The sequence below is a fragment of the Chionomys nivalis genome, chromosome 12, assembly GCF_950005125.1.
Source record: "Chionomys nivalis chromosome 12, mChiNiv1.1, whole genome shotgun sequence".
In the NCBI taxonomy this organism is placed as follows: domain Eukaryota; kingdom Metazoa; phylum Chordata; class Mammalia; order Rodentia; family Cricetidae; genus Chionomys; species Chionomys nivalis.
The window spans coordinates 60,492,632-60,517,367 of NC_080097.1; the positions used below are offsets into that span (position 1 = coordinate 60,492,632).

Here is a 24,736-nt window from a genome sequence, read left to right on the forward strand (position 1 = left end):
GACTAGCCTTGAACTCACAGCAGGCCTCCTGCCTCCATCCCTGAGGGCTGACATTAAGGTCACACAGCTGGGAGCAAAGCTTCTCACGCCTTCCATAATTGCTGACTTAGAACAAGCAGGCGGTGGGACGCCAAGAGCCCTCTCTCCGTTGCTGGTTATTTACTCTGCTGAAGTTGCATTAAAAGGCCTGCATAAAAGCAGGTGTCTATCCTTCCAAGACCTCGAGAAACTGAAGATGCAGCAACCAAAGCAGGACACCAGAGAGGACAGGGTCCTCCTTTAGGCTCACTCTGATAGCTGCTTCAACCTTTAAAATGTATTGGAACAGGGTCAGGCGGTGGTGGCGCACGCCTTTAATCCCAGCACTCGGGAGGCAGAGGCAGGAGGATCTCTGTGAGTTCGAGGCCAGCCTGGTCTACAAGAGCTAGCTCCAGGACAGGCTACAAAGCTACAGAGAAACCCTATCTCTAAAAATTAAATAAAAATGTATTGGAACAATGAACGAAATGACTCATGGGGCAGTCTCAGGTAGAGAAGGGCACATTCAGAAGGGACATGAGCTATGCCTGCCCAGTTTTACCAGCCCTACCGAGGCACTCTAACAATGAATGCATTAAAAAATTAAAGGAACGTGGGACTGGAGGAATAGCTCAGATTTGAAGAGGAAGAGGCAGGTGGATCTTTGTGAGTTCAAGGCCAGCCTGATCTACAAAGTGAGTTCCAGGACAGGACAGCCAAGGATACAAAAAAAGAAAAGAAAAAAAAAATCCTGACTCCAAAAAAAAAAAAAAATCAAAAAGCAAGCCTTATTCTTTCAGGGTTCTAGCCTGGGAAGAGAGGTACAGAGCATCTCAGAGGATTGGGTTGCACACACACAGAGACACACACACACTCTTCACAGCAGCCTCTGGCTGGGCTCAGATATCCATCACAGGTCCCACACTACTCCTCTGTGCCTGCCTTTGCTCACTGTCTGAAGGCCTTAGAAACAGACCAGGGGAGTAAGGAGTAGCTATGGGTTGATGCATATCCCAGCCCCAAGCTCCTCTTTTCTGTGGCTTTCTACTGTGCAAGACGTACAAAGCCGGGAACAGGGGATCGGGGGGGAAGGTTGTCACTGTGCCACATAGGCTGCAGAGGCTGCTCTCATTCAAGTATCGCTCCTTTCTCTTCCCTAGTCACCACACATGCCCACCTGGCACGCTCAAGTGCAGATCCCTATGCTGAATCACAAACCCATAGCCGGACGTAAAACCCACTCATGCCCGTGCGGAAGTTGCCCCTCCCCCTGTGCCCCTCCAGGAACAGGAGGTCCCAAGTGTCCCTGACCTTCAGTTCTCACCTCTGGAGCCCCACACCTCCCCAAGGCTGGGCAGTTTGTAGGAGACGAAGGCTGCTGTGGAGGCCAACAACAGCTGGATTTCCACCCTGACTGGCAAGCTAGTCTCTACGCACTGGAAACTCTCAATAATCCTCTGTTCTTTCTGGGAGTTCCTGACGTTCCTTCCAAATCTCCAGAGCTTGGAAAATTCAGTTCAGAGTCTGTAAGTCTAAGGCCAATGAATTCTGAAGTGCAGATGATCAAGGAAGAGGAAAAAACAGCTGTCAGTCTTAGGACTGGAGGCTTCAGGAGAGGTAAGAGAAAAGTGTCTCCTTCAGACCCCACCTCCTGACCATTCTGGGGAGAGGGCACTGGCTCCTGGAGCTGAAGGCCTGGATCTCCAAGGCTGGGCCCTCCAGAAAGCCAGAGCAGGCCAGGAGGGCCAGGAGACGTGCTAGCTGGCACCACCAGCATAGCATCCCCACTCTGGTCTTAATCCTCTGAAGGGAGCAACCAGGAGAGGCTGGAGTAAAGAAACTGGGAGAAGTCTGTGGGGGTAGAGAGCAGGGCTGGTCTACAGGGCAGGACTCAGGCCCTGGCTGGCACAGCAAGATAAGCCTGGGAGTGGGCAGTTTCGCCTTCCTAGCTCATTGGCTCCTTGGAGTTCATTCATCTCCAGCCAATAGGCAGGGGCTTGACCTATTCCCCAGAAGCTTGCAAGGAAGGCAGAAAAAAACCCTGTCTCAAAAAAAAAGGGGGGGGGCGGGCGGTGGTGGTGCACGCCTTTAATCCCAGCACTCGGGAGGCAGAGGCAGGCGGATCTCTGTGAGTTCGAGTCCAGCCTGGTCTACAAGAGCTAGTTCCAGGACAGGAACCAAAAGCTACGGAGAAACCTGTCTCGAAAATCCAAAAAAAAAAAAAGGGGGGGTGGGTGGGAGGCAGGACAGAGGGAAGTATGCACAGAGAACCCACGAAGGCTTGGGCATGTCTAAGCTCTGCAATGTTGTCACCTACTATAACCTGGGAAGTCCAATAACTCCCTAAACCTGATCCAGCTTCCATAAAGGATCATGCTTCCAAAGACTGTCATGCAGCCCTGGGGTTTCTAAGTCTTTCTGAGGAGGCTGCTCTCTCCTGTCTGGCCTGCCTGACCAAGTTGAGAAGTGACCAGGAGAGAGAGAGATAAACACTCAGACAAATAAGGACCAAAATGAGAATAGAGATTGGGACAGGACGGCAAAAAATAGCCTAGCACATAGCAGGGCAGTTGGTGTGTTGGCAGAGTCAGAGTAGAGGCAGAAGAGGCGATGCCATCCATCTGAGCATCCTCAGGGCAGGTCGGGCAGAGACGTCAATAGCTCTGGGAGGCAGAAAGGATAGGGACTTAAACAAAAAGAGCAGGCAACCCAGAAAGGCCAGAGCCAGATGCCATGAGGCTGCTTCAGAACCAGCCTCGCTAAGGCAGCCTCATTCCGTGACCTACCCGCCTTGTCTGGGTCTCCCAGGTTCTGTCATTTCTCAAATCATTTCAGTCTTCACTCTTATCCGGTCGTCTTCTGCTGTCGCCTCCTCTGGCTCCACAAAGAGTTCTCCACCTCCTGCAGCATCTTGTGGAGTGGCTGGCCCAGGGCGGACTTGACTGACTTCCGCCTCCTGCTCCTGCTTCCGCTCCCGCTTCTGCTCCAAGCCCGGGGCTTTCTGCAGCTCCATGTATAGTACGTAGGCATCACTGCGGGACACATACTCCCATCCAGACTCTTGAACGTGGAAAAGGTCCACAGAGCCCCCTGAATAAGCGTCGCGGTGGGTGGCATGGGCCACAGCACAGCGGGCCAGAGTATAGGCTTCCTGAATGGTCATGTCATAGTGGTAGCTACGGTCAAGCACACCATAGGCATACGGAGATCCAGAGCCCACAGAGAAGATGTCTCCCTGCAGACAAGTGCCATCGCTGTAGACATAGAAGAGGGCAGGGCCAGAGTGGTCCCAGCCACACAGGGCTGTGGCCACACACAGATCCAGACCCCGGTAGCGGGACATCATAGCTGACAAGAGTTTGGCTGTGCCCGCCACGCTGGGCAGCTGACCTTCCCTCAGTTCCCGAAGTCGCAGCTCCCGCTGTAGTACCCGATACCATGTGACACAATCAGCAGAGGTGCCAGAGGTGGTACCCAGAAGGTGCCGATGCACAGGGATGACCTTTCGTGAGGCTGGACATGCCACGTAGCTGCCACAGGAGGAACGAGTGTCAGCTGCGGCGATGACACCGTGACGGAATCGAAAAGCCAGGGTGGTGGTGCCATGAGCCAGTCTGGGGCCATAGATCTGTAGGAAGGTTTGAGGGTCACAGCCCCGAGGCACAGCCCAGCCACCAGCCTCATGCAAATGGGGGGATAGCCCCTGGGTATCAGGGACCTGCCACTTGCAGACATCCTGCAGAGCCATCTCTGAGGCTGAGTGTAAGTTGGAAGGAGTCGGGCAGCATTTGAGGCCTGGGTCAGAAGGGGAGAAGGACGCCGTTGAGAAGCTGGACCACAGCCAGAACTGGTAAGCGAGACTGTGAGCTGAGGCTTCGTTGCTCCCGATCTCAAGTCAGGCTTCTGGATTGGTTGGTAAAGCATCTCCACCCACATCAGAGAACTGCCAAGAGGAGAAAGAATGTGCCTGCAGAGGTCTTGTGTTGGGGAGACGCCACCTATCAGTCACCCAAGAGTCTCCTGTCTGTCAACCTCTATCTGCCCAGCAGGGACTAGGGGCGGGGGGGGGGGGGGGGGGGGGGCTGGATCCTCCTTGGCTTTGCTGTGGGACATTAGGCAAGCAAAGACTTCCAACTCATGGCAAGATGTAGGTGTAACATGGACTGTGTTGAACACAGAAAAGACGGGAGTTTCTGTTAAAGGGAAAAGGAGAAGACTTCAATACCTCCCTGAAAAGCAGGATACTGAGGGGTAGAGTGCCAGAACACGAAAGCCTTCTGTCTGCACACAAAGATGGCATTCCTAGGTTGGGAAGGTCACTAGTAGGTAGAAAAAAGCACTTGCTTAGCAATCCTGGCAGCCAGAGTGAGCCTCAGAACCCACATTAAAAAGCCAGATGCCAACCCTCAGGAGGCAGAGGCAGGTGGATCTCTCAGCTCAAGCCCAACCTGGCCTTCAGAGTGAGTTCCAGGACAGCCAGAGCTACACAGAGAAACCCTGTCTTGCAGATGCAGTGACACACATCTCTAATCATCATCTCTATGGCGAGAAGAGAAGCAGAGACAGGAGAACCAGCTCGCCTGGAGGACCAAGGTGGAAGGTGAGAACTGGCCCTAAGGTTGTCTCTGACCTCATGCTCACATACACTTTATACACTCTGACATATGCTGGAACTCACTCTGAAGGCGAGATTGGCCTTGAGCTGAGAGATCCGCCTGCCTCTGCCTCCTGAGTGTTGGCATCTGGCTTTTTAATGTGGGTTCTAAGGCTCAAACTCTGGTTGCCAGGCTTGCTAAGCAAGTAAATAATTTGTTCATTTTTCAAAAGATGGCCTTCCTAGGTATCCTTGGAACTTATAAGTGCAGTATTTGCCTAGATGCCCAAACCTGGCATCACAAAAATGATAAAATAATAATCTGAAGGAGGCACCTATATGTAATGGTATATACCTATTATCAATTCAAGCATTCCAGGCTAAGATGGGAGGCTTGTGAGTTCCAGACCAGCCAAAAGACTCTACCTCAGATAAACAAGCAAACAAACAAATAATTTTTAAAATAAATACTATAGGAAGCTGGAGAGATGGCTCAGTGGTTAAAAGCACTGGCTGCTCTTCCAGAGGACCCAGGTTCAATTCCCAGTACCCACATGGCAGCTCATGACTGCCTGAAGTTCCAGTTTCCAGGAATCTGACACCTTCACACAGCAGGCAAAACATTAGCATGCACAAAATAAAAATTTTAAAAATACTTCAAAGTTTCAGACTCTCTGATGTGGGATGTCCTTCTGTATATGTGTTGCTTTTATTGGCTGATGAATAAAGTTGTTTCAGCCAATGGCTTGGCAGAGTAAAGGTAGGCAGGAAATCTGAACAGAGATAGAGAGTAGGCAAGAGTCAGGGAGATGCCGTGTAGCGACCAAAAGATAAAGATGCCAGAACATTACTGGTAAGCCACAGCCTCATGGTGATACACAGATTAATAGAAATGGGTTAATTTAAGATATAAGAGCTAAGCCGGGCGGTGGTGGCGCACGCCTTTAATCCCAGCACTCGGGAGGCAGAGGCAGGCGGATCTCTGTGAGTTCGAGACCAGCCTGGTCTACAAGAGCTAGTTCCAGGACAGGCTCCAAAGCCACAGAGAAACCCTGTCTCGAAAAACCAAAAAAAAAAAAAAAAAAAAAAAAAGATATAAGAGCTAGCAAGAAATATGCCTGAGCCATTGGCCAAACAGTGTTGTAATTGATATAAGTTCTTTGTGATTATTTGGGTCTGGGTGGCAGTTTCAGATTACAATTCTCTGTAGGAATGGAGTGAAATCCTCCTACCTCATGCCATCATCAAGTTGGGCCGGGACAACTGAATGGTCTCCGAAGTGGACACTCCAGAGGCATGCAGATCTCTGTGAGTACAAGGAAAGCCAGGTCTACATAGAGAAACTCTTTCTCAAAAAATAAGTAAAAATAATCTTGCCTCTCTCTCCTCTGTTTCTTTGGCGGCGTACGCACGTGTTTTCTCTGACTCTTTCCCTCTTTTTCTCTTTCTCTTCTCCCTCTCTCCCTCTCTCTCTCTCTCTCTCTCTCTGTCTCTCTCTCCCCCTCCCTCCCTTTCTCCCCTTTTAATAAATGCTTTTAGATCTAAAATAAATAAATAAATAAATAAAAATAAAAGAAAATAAAATAAAATTAAAAAATAAGTTCACTGTTGTGGAATATTTGTTTAACTAGGTAAAGATGTGCTACATTTGTTTACGATGCATTTGTTTAACTATGTAAAGATTCATTCCATTTGCATTAAATAAAATTATCCTTGGCTCAGAGAGGCGGAATTAGTAACTAGCTGACAGGAAGTAGAAGGGAGAAGTGTAGTGTGACTTTTGTTGGTTTGGGTTTGACTCTTGGAGACAGGGTTTCTCTGTGCTACAGCCCTGGCTGTCCTGAAATTCACCCTGTAGCCCAGGGTGGCCTCAGACTCAGAGATCTGCCTGCCTCTGCCTCCCTCCGGAGTGCAGGGTTTAAAGGTGTGTGCCACCTCCGCCTGGCAGTAGCATAAATTTTTTATTGGGGTGGTATGAAAGGAGGAAGAAGAAGCCAGCAAAGAGAGAAAACTAGACAGTTGCTACTCTAACTCTCTGAGCTTGCAGGTTTTCACCCTAGCCTTTGAATTTCAAGTTTTATTAGAATGATGGAGATTTAGTTAAAGCTACTCAGCGGCAGAAACAGCCGCCGTCTGGGGGAATGGAATCCACCCAGGCTAAGCCTTAGTAGCCAGCGGCCTGTAGTTTAAAGGACAGCCACTGTGGTAAAGGGAAAATAGCATTTGGGGCTCCACATTGGGTGCCAAATGTAGCAGGCATTCTTGGACAATCAGCTTCCAAACCATGAGACAGAGATTTCTTAGTTATGAATGCTTAGCCCTAGCTTATGCTTGTCCCATTAGCTCTTTTAACTTAGTTTAACCTGTCCATCTTCTACATCTTGCCTCGAGGCTTTTTACCTTACTTTCATTCTGTATATCCTGTTCTTACTGCTTTTTCCATGTCTTTCTGGCTGGTAACTGCCTGGCTGGCCCCAAGCATCACCTCCTTTTTCTCCCTCATTCTCTCCTCTCATTCTCTCCTCCTCCTGTTTATTCTCTCTGCCCAGCTTCCCTGCCTGTTCCTCCACTGCCTAGTTATTGGTTGTTCAGCTTTTGATTAAGCCACACCTCTTTACATCATTGAACAAATGCAATGTAAACAAACGTAACCCATGGGGGGGGGAATGGGAGGCGGTGGCGGGGGAAGAGGCAGAAATCTTTACGAAATAAATAAATAAATAATAAAAAATACATTTTACAGAGAGGAAAAAAAAAACCTAACCCGTCTTTGCCTAGTTACAGTATATTCCACAACAGTCCCCTATAGGCCAGTCTAAATCCATCCACCACAATCTCTTTTCTTTCTATTCCTAGCACATTTTCTACTTCTGCTCCCCCTGTCTCCAGCATTTAAATCCTATCCCTCAATGTCTGGTTTAAGTGCCATGCATCCTGAAATCCTTCCCCAGTACGAGCTTAAAAATGTAAAGTTGTGGCTTGACGAGGGGGGTTGATTTCAGTGTTTTGTTTTATTTGGTTGGTTGGTTTTAGATTTGAGCCAAGGTGCCTCTGTTTAGTTTGAGCCATCACGAAACTCACCCTGTAGTTAACTAGTTAATAAGATTCATTTTGAACTCTCCTTCCAAGCATGTGCCATCACACCCAGTATTTCTCATTATTGCTGCTGTTGGGGGGAGGTGTTGTTTCTTGTGGGTTTTGTTTGTTTGTTTATCTATTTATCTATCTATCTATTTATTTGTTTGTTTGTTTATTGTGTACTGTGTTCTGGCTTGTATGCCCACATATCAGAAGAGGGCATCAAATCTTGTTAGAGATGGTTGTGAGCCACCACATGGTTGCTGGGAATTGAACTCTGTTCCTCTGGAAGAACAGTCAGTGCTTTTAACCTCTGAGCCATCTCTCCAGCACCCCCCCCCCCTTTTTTTAGATGGTTTCTCTGTGTAGCTTTGGAGCCTGTCCTGGAACTCGCTTTGTAAACCAGGCTGGCCTTGAACTCACTGAGATCCACTTGCCTCTACCTCCCAAGGGCTGGGAATAAAGGTGTGCACCACCACTACCCAGAGTTTTACGTTTTGTTTTGGGACAGGGTGGGTCTCGCTGCTGCGTGGACCAGGTGGCCTTGAACTCACAAAGATCTCCCAGCCTCTGCCTCATCAGTGCTGGGATGCTGTTTTGATTTTGAGATAGGATCTTGTTCTGTAGATAAAGCTGGCCTTCAACTCCCTCAGTAGCCCTTGTTTGCTTCAAACTCACTATCCTCCTGCCTCTACTTCTTAAGTGTTGGTGTGAAACTCTGTCCTCTGGACAGGACACAACTATTGCCTTCCTGAATGAGAGTAGATGTGATTGTCCATATGACATCCTCCCAAGACTGAGCCCACTAACTTCCCTTTAGAAAGGGAAACAGTGTTGAAGAGACCACAAGGCGGGGGCACACACCAGGCTCTGACTCTCCCAAAGGGACAGTAAGCAGTTCACAGTTGTGTATGTGTTTTTTAAACTAATTTATTCATTTTGTTTTATGTGTGAGCATTTTGCCTGCATTTAGTATGTATACCACATGCATGTTTGGTGTCCATGAAGGTCAGATGAAGGCAATGTTATCTCCTGGAACTGGAGTTACGAGTGGTTCTGAATCACCGTGTAGATGCCGGGAATTGAACCCAGATCCTCTGTAAAAGCAGTCAGTGCACTTAGTTGCTGAGCCATGCCTCCAGCCCCCAGCTAACAGCTGTTGAGGAAAGAGACTATTATTTAGTAGTATAGCTTCCATAAGTTGCCCAAGTTCCTATAAGTAACCACTTAGTCAGGCACCTCTACGTAACCACATGTGAGCTCACTGGGTCACCATGCTAGACCTGGGTGACTAGTTCTTTGGTCCGTCGGGGTGCTCCATGTGGAGTGATAGACATTTGTTCGTATCTCTCCAGGAAATGGCATGCAACATGCAAACACACTGGTAAGGCTCTGATTTTGAGGAGCAATGGAACCCGAGTGGACCCCAGATCTCCTTATCAAAACCGTTTGCATCACTTGTTTCAGCGGATCTGTATCTATACTGACCTCAACACCTCAGAACTAGAACACTTGTTGACATCTTTGCAGGACAGCAGACTGAGTCTCCAGCTAATTATTCAGAGTGACAACCTTTAGGACCAGGAAACTAGTTCAGGAGAGCATTTCAGGACCTAGGGACTCAGACACTGAAGATGAGCTGGCAAGATGGCGTAGCAGGTGGGGGCTCCGGACACCAAGTCTAAAAACGAGCTCGATTCTCAGAACCCACATGGTAGATGGCCAGAAATGCCCCCTGCAAACTGTCCTCTGACCTCCAGCCCCCCCACACACACACACACGGGAAGAGAGAGGTGGGGTGAGAGAGAAATAAAATAATAAGGAATTGAAATTTTTTGTTTGTTTTGGAGACTGGGTCTCATTATGTAACTGTAGCTGGACTCAAATTTTCTAGCTAGACCAGGCTGGCCTTGAATTCACAGAGTTCCACCTGTCTCTGCTTTCCAAGTTCGGGGATTAAAGATTTAAAGCACTACACCCAGTTTAAACTTTAAAAAAAGAAAAAGAAAAAGAGCTGGGCAGTGGTCATGGCACATGTTTTTAACCCCAGCACTGGCAGAGGCAGGTGGATCTCTGAGTTCAAGGTCCGCCTGGCCTATAGAGAGAGGAGAGAGTTCCAGGGCTGTTACACAGAGAAATCCTGTCTTGAAAAAATCAAAAAAAAAAAAAAAGAAAGAAAGAAAGAAAGAAAGAAAGAAAAAGAAAACAAAGAAAGAAAAAAGGGAAGAAAGGAAGGAAGGACAAACCATTCAAAGCAGTCAGAGGACTAGATACATTACAGAAGTGATTGCAAAGAACACACACGCAACAGGAACTTTGCATTCTCTTTTTCCCTGTGTGTGTGGCAGGGGTGTGTGGAAGGCTGCGCATGTGTTGCGGGATATTCAACCACACTGTGAACCCTGACTTTGTGTTTGTGTTAATTATATAAAATCAGCCTTGTGTCAGGAGGCAGAGCCAGCAACTAGTTGATAGAAAGTAATCATAGAGAGTCTGAGGGTATCAGAAAGATGGGTAGAGATACACAGGAAGTAGTAGGGAGGGACTTTAAGCATGGTGGTCTTTTTTAGTGTGGTGGAATGGAAGGATGCCCTCTTTCTGAAACACCAGAGAAGAGTGAAGGTCAGCCAGTTGCTCCTCAACCTCTCTGAGCTGGCAGGTTTTCACCCCCAGTCTCTGACTCCCAAGTCTTATTGATAAACAGACTGACAGAGATTTAGTAAAAAGTACATTTGTCAGGTGGTGGTGGCGGCGCATGCCTTTAATCCCAGCACTTGGGAGGCAGAGGCAGGCGGATCTCTGTGAGTTTGAGACCAGCCTGGTCTACAAGAGCTAGTTCCAAGACAGGCTCCAAAGCTACAGAGAAACCCTGTCTCGAAAAACCAAAACACAGAACAGAACAAAACACTACATTTGGTGGCATCACCAGGAGGATCCGGTGGGATGTAAAAGTCCTGCCAGGTGGCTGTGTGAGAAGCTGGTCAGGAACTCTAGAGCTGCAATCTCTGTGCCGGAGGAAAAACAACATGCAGGTGTGTGCATAGGGGTCCATGTGGAACAGATTCCCATGTCTTTTTTTTTTTTTAATATTTATTTATTATTTATTATGTATACAATAGTCTATCTGTGTGTATGCCGAAGGCCAGAAGAGGGCACCAGACCTCATTACAGATGGTTGTGAGCCACCATGTGGTTGCTGGGAATTGAACTCAGGACCTTTGGAAGAGCAGGCAATGCTCTTAACCACTGAGCCATCTCTCCAGCCCCAACCCATGTCTTGTTCTATCTCTGTACCATATTCCTTTGAGATAGGGTCTCTCAACAAACCTAAAATGCTGGTTTTCTCCCCCTCTAGCTGACCAGCAAGCATCTGGGGTCTACTTGTCGCTGTTGCCCAGCACTGGGGCTATGGGTGCTCATGCCCACAGCCAGCTTTTTAGCTTAGTGCTGGGGCTCCAAACTGCAGTCAGTTCCAGCTCTCTTACTGTGTCCTCTCACAAGCCCTACCCTGCATTTCCTCCACTACCTAAGTGTGAGACGGATAAAAATGTTCTACCTCTGGCTGTAGGATTTGGAAAAGGTTGCCAGGTTTCAGCATGGAAAACACTGCACATGGAAATGCTATGAGAGAGGACGGCCCGAGCTGGGCATGGAAGGAATTTAGATACTGAATTTAGATACTGATAGTTGGATCCAACAAGCAAGGCTAGACGCTGACTTCATAGACCCACAAAGCAGGAAGCAACATTTCGTGCACGTTCCTACTTCCTGACTTGTTATCATTCCCAAAAGTGTTGAGCGGTAAGGGTGGGTGGGGGAAGAAGAGGCCATGAAACATCGCCTGTTCCTGATGAAGCCAATCTTGGCAGGCTGCAGTCGGATCTCCGGCTACATCTTTATGGACCCTTAACTCTTCTTCAGATTCTCACATGTCAATTACTACTGATTTAATGTCGGATGCGAAGGAAGGCATTGTGGCACATGCTTTTAATCCCAACACTTGGGAGTCAGAGTTCAAGGCTAGCCTGGTCTACATAGTGAGTTTCAGGATAGCCAGAGACACACAGAGAAGCCCTGTCTTGAAAAAATAAAAGAACAAATAAAAAAGTAGGCACTAAACTGAGACTATACTTTTTCAATTAACCAAACTGTTTGTTTTTTAATCTTTATTTTATTTGCCTTACAGGCAATCTATTACTAAAAATTCTCACTAGAAGATGGAAGAGAGCCGGGCGGTGGTGGCGCACGCCTTTAATCCCAGCACTTGAGAGGCAGAGGCAGGCGGATCTCTGTGAGTTCGAGACCAGCCTGGTCTACAGAGCTAGTTCTAGGACAGGCTCCAAAACCACAGAGAAACCCTGTCTCGAAAACAACAACAACAACAACAAAAAAAAAAAGAAGATGGAAGAGAATCTTAGAAACTGGTTATTTTCAGCAGGGTGAGGTGAGTACCTTTAATCCCAGCACTTTGGAGGCAGGAGGATCACCATGATTTCAAGGTTAGCCTGGTCTAGGTAGCAAGTTCCAGCCCAAGCCATAGCTATATAGTGAGACACTGTCCGCCCCCACACACAAAAAAAATTAAAAAATAAAACAAAAGTCTTTGAAGGAATAGCGACCCTGGTGTGGTGGCTCAGGTTTGCAATCCCATAATTCTGAGACAAGGCAGGAGATCCTGTAGAGTTGGAGGGTAGGCTGGGCCACATAATTAAGTTTGAGGATATAGAATATGACCATTTCAAAAAACAAAAACACAGAAACAGCTGTGGTATGAATGTTATTTAAAAAGAAGCAGTGCTGTTGTTTGTTTCTGAGACAGTTTCTCTGGGTAACCCTGGCAGTCCTGGAACTCACTTCATAGACCAGGCGGCCTCTGCCAACGGAGTGCTGGGGTTAAAGGCTTGTGTCACCGAGGAGGTGTCTTTTTTACCACAAACTAATGTGGCTGAATTAATACCATAAGAAAATGGCCTGGAAAAAATTATTTTGACCAGAATTGGAAATGGTGACCTTAAAAAAAAATGGCAACCCCTCGTTAACAGGGTTTTTAGAAACAGATGCAGCGTGTAACCAGAACCTGGGTCTGGGCAGCGACCAAACGCCAGAACCCAGGTTGGATTCTCAAGCAGTCACGCCCTTCTCAAAGATGGCCCTCACTCAACGAGAACGTAGCAACCACTCTCTAGGAATCTGAAGTTACTCTGTGGGTACTACTTCGATGACCAAAGTAAAAAACGGTAATCGCATCCTTTTAGCGTTCGTTTCCGCCCTTCCTGGGTGAAATCAGCCCGGCGCAGGCACGTGGAGGCGTGGTTGCCCGGAGTAAAAATGGCCCCTCCCTATAGACTTCCTGGGACGTGAAGCTGTGACGGGGCGGCGCTGCCCGTCCGTTCTTCGGAGGCGGTCTCAGAGTTAGTTCCTGTTGCCCTCACTAGAGATGGCGCTTGCTAGCGTGTTACAGCGGCCTTTGCCGGTGAACCAGCATGGTTATTTTGGACTCGGAGGTCGCGCAGATCTGCTGGACCTGGGTCCGGGGAGTCCCGCTGATGGGCTGAGCCTGGCTGCGCCCGGCTGGGGTGTCCCCGAGGAGCCGAGGATCGAAATGCTTCATGGAACCACCACCCTGGCCTTCAAGGTGCTCAGCCAGCCGCCCTGCGGCTCTCGCCTCTCGGGGCATCCCAGCCAGAACCGAGGCGGGCGGAGGTTCGGTCCTCTCACCCCGACCCTTAGCGGTTTCGCTGTCTGATAATCTTGAAAAAGGGGCGGTGAGGGAAGGAGACCGGGACTGTCTGGGTTGGCTCCCAGGCGTCCCCGTTTGTCCCTGTTCAAGAAGGGAAGCCGCGGTAACAGCGAACCGTGGCGGCGGAGAGAAAACTGTTGTAGCGGTTCACCAAAGGTTTTGCAAACTGGGGGTCCCCTCCCCGGAGCTTGATGAAGTCCGGGCACTACTGTAGTGGGTGCCAAACAATTAAGGTCCCTGTGCCACTTCTAAATAACTAGCTGTGGCTCTTCGGCGAGTCTTTAAAGATACATTTATATTTTAATTTATTTTACTTCATATGCATTAGTTTTTGCCTACATGTACGTCTGCGTGAAGGTATCAGGTCCCCTGGAACTGGAGTTACAGACAATTGTGAGCCGCCATGTGGTGCTTGGAATTGAACCCAAGTCCTCTGGAAGAGAAGACAGTGCTCTTAACCACTGCACTATCCCTCCAGGCCGATTTATTCTTATTTCTGTGTGTTTTGCCTTTATGTGTATTCACTACGTGTGTAGTGCTCGCAGAGGGGAGAGAGGGCGTCGGATTCATTGGAACGAGAAGTAAATAAGGTTTGTGCGCACTCACTAAGGTGTATGTGTGTGCTGGGAATTGAACTAGACCCTGAAGAACAGACTAGACAGTGCTCTTAACCACTGAGCTAACTCCTAGTGCTCTTAGGGGAGTCTTTATGTCATTGAAGTGAGTAATCTGGTTATTCTCAAATCAGAGATTGCTGTTAAACCCAAATGACATTTAATATGTGGACTCGATTACACAATCCAAAAAGATACAGAAAGATATTCTGGTTTTACATTAATACAAAAAGAAGTATTGAAAAAAAAAAGTATTGGAAGTATTTGTGGTCTTATGTGACCTCTTTTGTGTTTTCTCTGACTTTAATCAGTTTCGCCATGGAGTCATTGTTGCAGCAGATTCCCGGGCCACAGCAGGTGCTTACATTGCCTCCCAGACCGTGAAGAAAGTGATCGAGATCAACCCCTACCTTCTGGGCACCATGGCTGGGGGTGCAGCCGACTGCAGCTTCTGGGAGCGGTTGTTGGCTCGGCAGTGTCGAATCTATGAGCTTCGCAATAAGGAACGCATCTCTGTCGCCGCAGCCTCCAAGCTTCTTGCTAACATGGTGTATCAGTACAAGGGCATGGGGCTGTCCATGGGCACCATGATCTGTGGCTGGGACAAGAGAGGCCCCGGTGAGTTGTTGGATCTATGTGCTCCTTGGCGTGGACCCTGCGGTGGGGCGGGGCTAAATGGATAGGTGAATTAAGGGCTTTTAGTGGATGCTGAGGATGTGTGTGTTAACTGGGTTCTTAGCTTTTCCTTCCCTCTCCAAGGTAAGGTAGGCATTGTGCTGTGTAGGAAAGGGCATGGAGTTAGACTTGCTGTGTCATTCATTGTCTCAGTCAGCTGACCTCAGGTTACCTTTTCTCCTAGCCTGTTTCTTCATCTCTCAGTTGGTTGAGTGAGCTGTCACAATGGTTGAGTGTAGTGGATATAAAGCAATATACAGCGATGGGCACATTTTCCTTCTTCCCCATACAATAAACAGTGAGGACTAGAAAACAGCTATATTTGAGAATTCAGTTGACTGAATAGATAAACTCTAGGCAGTTTTTTGGGGAGTGCGGGGGATGGGGTGGTTGAGAAAGAATTTCTCTGTGTAGCCCTAGCTGTTCTGGAACTCACTCTGTAGACCAGGCTGGCCTCAAACTCAGAAATCCACCTGCCTCTGCTTGCCGAGTGCTGGGATTAAAGGTGTGCACCACCTGGCAAGCTCACATTTTCTAACAGGACAAGAAAGTGAGCTGCACACATAATTTCAAAATTTCTCATGAGTACATATATATTAATATATTCTTATATGTTTTTTTTAAATATTTATTTATTTATTATGTATACAATATTCTGTGTGTCTGCAGCCAGAAGAGGGCATCAGATCTCATTTCAGATGGTTGTGAGCCACCATGTGGTTGCTAGGAATTGAACTCAGGACCTTTGGAAGAGCAGGCAGTGCTCTTAACCTCTGAGCCATCTCTCCAGCCCCCTCTTATATGGTTTTTTTTTTTTTTTTTTTTGGTTTTTCGAGACAGGGTTTCTCTGTGGTTTTGGAGCCTGTCCTGGAACTAGCTCTTGTAGACCAGGCTGGTCTCGAACTCACAGAGATCCGCCTGCCTCTGCCTCCTGAGTGCTGGGATTAAAGGCGTGCGCCACCACCGCCCGGCCTCTTATATGTTTTATATTAAACTTTTTACATGGTGTTTTATCTGCTTATATGTCTGCACCACAGTGCATGTCTAGTGTTCAGAGGCTAGAAGAGGGTGTTGGATCCCCTGGAATATAGTTACAGACAGTTGTGAGCCACCATAGGGTGCTGGGAACCAAACCAGGACCTCTGCAAGGGCAGCCAGTGCTCTTACCCATAGAACATTTCTCCAACCCCATTTTTAAAAATTTTAAGTTGGCAGAGGCAGACGGGTCTCTGTGAGTTTGAGGCCAGCCTGGTCTGCAGAGCAAGTTCCTGGACAGCCAGGGCTACACAGAGAGATCCTGTCTCGAAAAACAAACAAACAAACAAACAAACAAAGAAACCAAAAAATTTTAAGTTACATTTTTTATTTCTTATGTGTATGTGAGTTCAAGAAAGCACCCATCCCAACACCTACATGTGGAGTTCAGAGGATAGCTTACGGGAGTTGGCTCCCTTGTTCTGTGGAATAAACCCAGGCCTTCGGGCCTGGCGGTAAACAGCAGTCACATGCTGAGTACCTCACTGACCCTAACTTAAACAACAGAGAAGCCAAGTGATCACAGCTGTGATCTTAGCCCTATGGAGGCTGAAGCAGGAGGGTCAAGAGTTTAAAGCCAGCCTAAGCTGTATCAAACCAGGACCGCCTGGGCCAGACAGTGAGATCGAATCAGAAATATAGAAAGCTAGTGGAATTGGTTTATAGTAAATATCAAATTCCCAAACTATTTCTCAGTATTTGGCAGTGGTACCACTTAAGTGTTGTGGTCATTACATTCGGTCACTTGTCGCTGTGTTGGTGGTAACACTCAGCTGTATAGTTGCCGTCTCTGTTTCATTTAGTCTTTGGCCTAGAAGGAGCCCTCCCTTGCAGCCCTGAGGTTCTATTTTAAGTGTTACCTTCCACCATGCCTGAAGGTCCTGTGTTTGGGCTGTCCAGCACTCTTGCCTTTTGGACTTGCCCGTAGAACAGGCAGGATGGTTTGTATAATGGAGGAGAGATGGCTGGTATGGTGCTTGCCCTCTGGGGAGCTCAACAGGAAATTTGATTCTGTCTTTCTCCAATTTTTAAAAAAATTATCGGTGGTGCTGGCATATGCCTTTAATCCCAGCAATCAGAAGGAAAAGGCAGGCAGATCTCTGTGAGTTCGAGGCCAGCCTGGTCTACAAGAGCTAGTTCAAGGATAAGCTCCAGAGCTATACAGAGAAACCCTATCTCAAAAAAACCCAAAAGAACAAAAGTTATTTTGTTTCTTTGTGAGTTTCTCTGTGTGTGAGTGTTTGCATGTGTGTGTGTGTGCACCGCTTGTGAGTTTCTCTGTGAGTGTTTGCATGTGTGTGTGTGCATGTGTGTGTGTGCACCGCTTGTGAGTTTCTGTGTTTGCTTGTATGTGTATGCATGTGAGTGTTTCCATGTGTGTGTGCATGTGTGTATATGCGTGTGTGTTTGCATGTGTGTATGTGCACCGCTTGTGAGTTTCTGTTTTCATGTGTGTATATGCATATGTGTGTTTGCATGTGTGTGTGTGCACCATTTGCACTTCCAGTGCCTAAGGGGGCCAGAAGAGGGCGTTGGGTCCCTAGAAACTGAAGTTACAGACACTTGTGAGCCACCCTGTGGGTACTGAGAACTGAACCTGGGTCCTAGCAAGAGCAACAAGTATTCTTAGCTGCAGTACAGTCTTTCCAGCCATTTTGTTTTGTTTGAAACAGGATTTTCTGTAGCACAGGCTAGCCTCAAACTCAATTCATAATTATGGCTGACCTTTAACTCCTGGTCCTCCTGCCTACACTGCCCAAGTGTGCTGAGATTCCATTTTGGTGGTGGCGTGTGTGTGTGCATGAGTGTGTTGGTAAATAGAAATCAAACCCAAGGCCACCTTGCACATGCAAGGCCTATATTCTGCAGAGCTACATCTTTGTTGAGAAGATGAGAAATTGCCTTGGAAGATGAATGAGATAGCAAGGAAATGATGGTCTTTCTCCTTTTATCCCTACTCACCTCGTCTCCTTTTCCAGGCCTCTACTATGTAGACAGTGAGGGGAACCGGATCTCTGGAACTGCCTTCTCAGTGGGTTCTGGCTCCGTGTATGCTTATGGGGTCATGGATCGAGGCTACTCCTATGACCTAGAAGTGGAGGATGCTTATGATCTGGCCCGCCGAGCCATCTACCAAGCCACCTACAGAGATGCCTACTCTGGAGGTTCAGTCAACCTCTACCATGTGCGGGAGGATGGCTGGATCCGTGTCTCCAGTGACAATGTCGCTGACTTACACGACAAATATAATGAGTCTGTCCTCTGAAGGAAAGCGGATGTGGCCATCTGCACCTGTTTGGGAGCTCCTACTGGTTACAATAAATAATAGCACTCGTTCCATAGTGAAGCCCACAGTTATTTCAGTACCTCTTGTAAAGCTCTGAAACATTGTGTGTTCACAGTTGATGGGCTCCTGATGGATGCATTAGCTGTTTGTTTTACTCTCTTGGATGCTAAAATTACACTACTCTTCAACCCCGGCCTCTGTCGCATCTTTTGTCCGTCCTTCAAGCACTTTACAGTCAAACGAGCCAGGACGGTGGGAGAGAAGGCACTGTAATTACAGGAGACAGTGGTGCGGAGTCGTGTCTGCTGCATACATAATGTCCTCGCTCATGAAGCTAATAGCGAGGCAAGAGAGCGGCAGGAGGAGGCAGAGGCTTCCTGCTTCAGTTTGTGCAGATGAAAAGTTGATGAGGTGGAAAGATACAGAGGGGTGGGGCAGGAGGATGCCATACACAGTGTAGAATGATAACCCCCACCTGGAGAGACGGGTTTCTTTGTGTAACAGCCTTGGCTCTCCTAGAACTCCCTGTGTAGACCACGCTGGCCTAGAATTCACAGAGATCCACCTGCCTCAGCTTCCCAAGTGTTATGATCAAAGGTGTGCGCCACCACACTCAGCCAGATCTGGAATCTTGAACGAGTTGGGAAGGGAAGGCTTGAGCCCCAAGAAAGTGGACACATGGGCGAAGCGGAAGCCTTGGTGATGCTGTTCTGGTCTCCCCGTGTGTGGATGACGGATGTGCGGCTGGAGGGGAGAGGGTGGGAAAGTCCCTGCTAAGCACACAGGAAACTGACTCCACACACCCAGCTTTGAGGGGGTCTGTGACTCAGGGTGGCAGCAAACAGAGGTGGGATATAAGAAAAGACCACCAGTTAGTCATAGTCTGGTTTAGAAGGCAGGCAGGCTCTTCTCCCATCTCAGCAGGGTGCAGTTTGTGTTCTGATTGATGAGGCTGTCCTTAGGAACTGATGGAGCCTTGTTAATTGCGTTTGTCAAGTTCAGGGAAATTGTGAATCAGTGAGACTGGAGAAGAGAGTCCGGGAAATAAATGACTTGTGCCTTGGGAGATGCATTTTGTCGTGAAGTCTCTGGAGCCTGGGAACCACCGAGCCTGGACCCAAACAGACTGTACTTTTAAAATGAGACTATTTTGGCTGGGGATGTAGGTCAGGAGGTGGAGTGAATGTCTAGCATTTGCAAAGCCCTAGGTTCAAACCCCAGCAGCACATAAAAACCAGTGTAGTGGTGGGCTTCTAATCCCAGCTCTTGGGAGGTAGAGGCTATTCCCAGCTACATCGTAAACTGGAAGTCAGCCTGATGTCACGAATTAGGTCGGTACAATAAGTAACCAGGCTAGCTCAAGAGTAACAGGAATACTTTGATGGTTAAAGAGGGGAAACTTACACTATAAGAATGGGAGTTCCGAATCCCAGCACTCGGGAGGCAGAGGCAGGCGGATCTCTGTGAGTTCGAGACCAGCCTGGTCTACAGAGCTAGTTCCAGGACAGGCTCCAAAACCACAGAGAAACCCTGTCTCGAAAAAACCAAAAAAAAAAAAAAAAAAAAAAAATGGGAGTTCCGAAATCCGATAGCAGCTCCAGAGGGCACCACGCAGAGAGAGCACACACCTACATCTCCTGGTTTTTCTACCTGGGCTCCAGGTGGCCACACCCTAACTAGATGTGATTGGTTGATAGTTTCCCCATCAGCCTGAGCTACATGAAACTTTTTTTTAATATTTATTTACTTATTTATTATGTATACAATATTCTGTCTGTGTGTATGCCTGCAGGCCAGAAGAGGGCACCAGACCCCATTACAGATGGTTGTGAGCCACCATGTGGTTGCTGGGAATTGAACTCAGGATCTTTGGAAGAGCAGGCAATGCTCTTAACCTCTGAACCATCTCTCCAGCCCCCATGAAACTTTTTTTTTTTTTTAAAGATTATTTATTATGTATACAACATTCTGCCTCGATGTATGCCCGCACACCAGAAGAGGGCGCCAGATCTCATTACAGATGGTTGTGAGCCACCATGTGGTTGCTGGGAATTGAACTCAGGACCTCTGGAAGAGCAGCCAGTGTGCTCTTAACCTCTGAGCCATCTCTCCAGCCCCCCCCCCCATGAAACTTTTATTTTTTTTCTTTTTCCTTTTGGTTTTTCAAGGCTGGGTTCCTCTGTGTAACCCTGGCTGGCCTGTAATTCATTCTGTGAACCAGAGTGGCCTCAAGTCAGAGCTCCTCCTGCCTCTGCCTCTCGAGTGCTGGGATTAAAGGTGTGCACCACCACTGCCTGTTTTTTTTTTTAATTATTTTACATTTTTTAATGATTTATCTATTATTTTATGTGCTCTGCTGTTTTACCTGTGTATCTGCGTGAGGGCATCAGATCCCCTGTAACTGGGAGAGTTGTGAACTGCCCTGTAGGTGCGGAGCAGCAAGTGCTCTTCACCAGTGAGCCATCTCTCTAGCACTGAAACCTAGTCTTGAAATAAAAATAAATGTAGACCAGACAGTGGTGGTGCATGCTTTTCTTTAATACCAGCACTCGGGAGGCAGAGGCAGGTGGATCTCTGTGAGTTCGAGGCCAGCCTGGTCTACAAGAACTAGTTTCAGGACAGACCCCAAAGATACAGAGAAACCCTGCCTCGGGGGGGAAAAAAGATTAAAAAAAAAAAAACAAACAAACAAGGGGCTGGAGAGATGGCTCAGCCGTTAAGAGCATTGCCTGCACTTCCAAAGGTCTTGAGTTCAATTCCCAGCAACCACATGGTGACCACAACCATCTGTAAAGAGATCTGGTGCCCTCTTCTGGCCTGCAGGCACACATGCAAACAATACTGAGAATACTCCATACATAATAAATAAATCTTTTTTTAAATATATATTTATTTATTTATTATGTATACAATATTCTATCTGTGTGTATACCTGCTGGCCAAAAGAGGGCACCAGACCCCATTACAGATGGTTGTGAGCCACCATGCGGTTGCTGGGAATTGAACTCAGGACCTTTGGTAGAGCAGGCAATGCTCTTAACCTCTGAGCCATCTCTCCAGCCCCAATAAATAAATCTTAAAAAAAAAAAAAACCAAACAGCTGGGTAGTGGTGGCATACATCTTTGATCTCAGCACTCCTGAGATAGAGGGAATTGGATCTCTGAGTTTGAGGCCAGCCTGGTCTACACAGCAAGTTCCAGGATAGCCAGGACTGTTTCACAGAGGAGAAACCCTGTTTTTGAAAAACCAAAAATAAATAGTTAGATAAATAGAGCCTGTGATGGTTGCTCATGCCTTAAATTCCAGCACTTGGGAGGCAGAGGCAAGTGGATCTCCATGAGTTTGAGGCCAGTCTGGTCTACAATGTGAGTTCTAGGATAGCCAGGGATGTTATACAGAGAAATTCTGTCTCAAAAAACAAAAAAAAAAAAACAAAAAATAGAACTGGAGAGATGTCTCACTGGTTAAGAGCACTGACTGTTCTTCCAGTGGACCTGGGTTCAGTTCCCAGCACCCACATGGCAGCTCACAACTGTCTGTAACTCCTGTTCCAGGGGACCTGACATGCATGACAAAACAATGCACATAATAAATAAATAAAGACAAATCGACTCAGGTGGTGGTGCACACCTTTAATGTCAGCACTCAGGAAGCAGAGGGAGTTGGATCTGAGTCTGAGGCCAGCCTGGTCTTCAGCTAGGGCCGAATAGACCCTGTCTTGAAAAAACAATAATAAGTCAATTTTGTGTTTCTTTTTTTTTTTTTTTTTTTTTGTCTTTCAAGACAAGGTTTCTCTGTGATTCCCTGGTTCCCTGGCTGTCCTGGAACTCTGTAGACCACACTGGCCTAATTCACAGAGGCTCGCCTGCCTCTGCAGAGCTGTGATTAAAGTCCAGTGTTGCCACCACCTGGCTATAAATCAATCTGTGCAGAGTCCTGGAGGAGAGAAAAGAAAAGCCTGTAGACCCGTGTATGCTCTTCTGGAACATCTGTTATTCTAACCCAGATCTGTGGTACAAAGCCCATTTAGTGGAGGTCAATTGGTAGGTTTTCTGGAAAGAAATTAGGAGGTAAAGCAAGTTTGTTAGTTCTATGAGGCTAGAGATGGGACTCGGGTTAAGAGCACTTGCTATTCCTGCAGAGGAACCTGGTTCAGATCTCAGCACCCACATCAAGCGGTTTACAGCTTATTGCATTTCAGTGAATACAGTGCCTCTAGTGTTGAGGGTACCTGATCTCACATGCACATACCTACATGTACATACACAGTTAAAAAATGTTAGCCAAGATGGAGAGATGGCTCAGCAGTTAAGAGCACTGACTGCTTTCCCAGAGGTCCTGAGTTCAATTCCCAGCAACCACATGGTGACTCCCAACCATCTGTAATGAGATCTGGAGCCCTCCTCTGGCCTGCAGGCATACATGCAGACAGAACACTATACATAATAAATAAGTTTCTAAAAAAAAAAAAAATGTAGCTGGTGGTGGTGGTGCATGCCTTTAATCCCAGCACTCGGGAGGCAGCAGCAGGCAGATCTCTGTGAGTTTGTGGCCAGCCTGGTTTACAAGAGCTAGTTCCAGGACAGGCTCCAAAGCTACAGAGAAATCCTATCTCAAAAACCAATAATAATAATAATAAAATGTTAGCCAAGTGGAATCATGCACTCATTTTATCAAAGAACTTGGGAGGCTGAGACAGGTGGATCTCTCAGTCTGTATGGAGAGACCCTACCAGAACCAAAACTCGACTTTAATCTCGACACTTGGGAGGCAGAGACAGGCAGATATCTGAGATCAAGGCCAGCCTGGTCTACATAGTGAGTTCCACGGCTACATAGAAAAACCCTGTTTTGAAAATAATCACACAGGGTTGGAGAGTTGACTCAGCAGTTGGAGAGTTGACTCAGCAGTTAACAGAACTGCCTGCTTTTTCAGAGGTTCTGAGTTCAAGTCCCAGAAACCACACGGTTTCCAATGATGGGATCTCTGTCTGGTGCTCACTTCCGTCTTCAGTCATATGCACAGATAAAGTAATCATACACATACATAAATAAATCTTTAAAAAGAAAACAAACAAAACGGAAATAAAAATAAATACAATTTTTTTAATTGTTATTTTCGGAGCTGGAGAGATGGTTCAGTAGTAAAGAGCTCTGGTTGCTCTTTCTGAGGACCTGGGTTCAATTCCCAGCACCCCCCCCCCCATAGTGGTTCACAACCATCTGAAATACCAGTTCCAGGAGGCCCAACTTCCTCTGACCTCTGCCAGCACTAGGCACACACCTGGCAGTACACATACATCTCTGTAGGAAAGATAGTCATATACATACATCTAAAAACAATGAAAGATGCTGCTTCCTATGCCATCAGTAGCACCCTTGTACACCTGTCTGTTCTCGCTGGGGGAGACGCTGCTGTTGACTGCATGCACCAGTTCAGGGACTCTCCAGACTCCTTCCTGATACAGCGGGCCTGACAAAGGAAGATGGAAGAGAAATTGCCGTAATAACTGAAAGATTGATTTCTCGTGGCAGTTCACATTTCCGAGAGACAAGGCTCTTGAAGGGACGGCTGACATTTTTCTTCCCTCCACATATAGCTCAGTGTCACCAAAATCTGAGTCCTCTGGGTTAGTCTGGGGTCTAAGCAGGATTAAAAAAAAAAGCAAGCACTCCTGGAGGTCTGTGCACTCTCTCGCTTGCTTGCAAGCAGTGCGGGGTAAAGACTGGAAGTGCCTTATGGCAGCTCCACGTCACAGGCAGGGGCTGTGGGGGTAGAGAGTGCTGCAGGGGACCACGGAGGGGGTGGGGCCTCACAGTTACTGACATTACTGACCGAAAGGTCAATGTCTCTTGATATCCTCCTCAGCTAGCAAATGAGAAAACTGTCAAAGCCATTTGGGGACAGGAAAGTCACATCCTCTGAGGGGAAGTAAAACAACTGATTGATTCTGGCCCACAGAATCCACGTGGCATGCTGGGGGGAATTGAGAGGAGAGATGAAACCTGGAGCCCTTGTGTCCCCCTGTCTCCTAGCACTTGAGAGGTAGAGGCAGGATTAGGAGTTCAAGGCTGCCCTTGTCCATGGAACAAGTTTGAGGCTACCCTGGGTTACATGAGGCCCTGTCTCAGAAACAGTGGCAGCAAAAGAGGTCGCATGGAGAATAAACCCGAAGTGAGGCAGACAAGGGGGCTCTGCAGGGAAAATGAGAGTGAGAGGAGTAAGGGGCTGTTCCTCTTGTGCCCAGAGGGACTAGAGTACTGGGTCAGTCACAATCTATTTTAGTGGATACTATTCGGTGGTTTTGATTTTTTTTCCCTCTTATTTTGCTGTTTTCTTAGAAGATTCCCCTCCTGCCAGGGCCATAATACCAGAATAAAAATGACTAGCAAGCACTGACCATATGATACAAGGACTTTATGATTTAAAATATACATATCTTTATGATTTAAAATATACATATCTTTATGATTTAAAATATACATATCTTTATGATTTAAAATATACATATCTTGCAATCAAGCATTCCACGGCTTTGTGTTTGTTTCTTGCTTGTTTTAATAAGTTCTGCTTTCCTCAGGAAGCCAGAATCATATTGGGAAAGCTCAAGTATAGTAGGCAAAAAGAAAGTGCTAACACAGCAACCAGAACCACCCCAGGGGCAGCTGCCCCTCCTCCCAGACCCAGGCTGCTC

General features: G+C 47.3%; 2 protein-coding genes across 2 annotated transcripts; one reads left to right on the forward strand and one right to left on the reverse strand.

The window, feature by feature from the left end:
• Positions 1-2,839: 2,839 nt before the first annotated feature.
• On the reverse strand, positions 2,840-3,766 carry Psmb11 (proteasome subunit beta 11). The gene has a single exon (XM_057785650.1). The coding sequence runs from the start codon at positions 3,764-3,766 to the stop codon at positions 2,840-2,842; it is 927 nt and encodes a 308-aa protein (XP_057641633.1).
• Positions 3,767-13,101: 9,335 nt separating this feature from the next.
• Psmb5 (proteasome 20S subunit beta 5) lies at positions 13,102-18,234 on the forward strand. Its single transcript, XM_057786183.1, has 3 exons — positions 13,102-13,325; positions 14,356-14,662; positions 17,734-18,234. The coding sequence occupies exons 1-3, from the start codon at positions 13,128-13,130 to the stop codon at positions 18,018-18,020; spliced, it is 792 nt and encodes a 263-aa protein (XP_057642166.1). The 5' UTR covers positions 13,102-13,127; the 3' UTR covers positions 18,021-18,234.
• Positions 18,235-24,736: the final 6,502 nt, after the last annotated feature.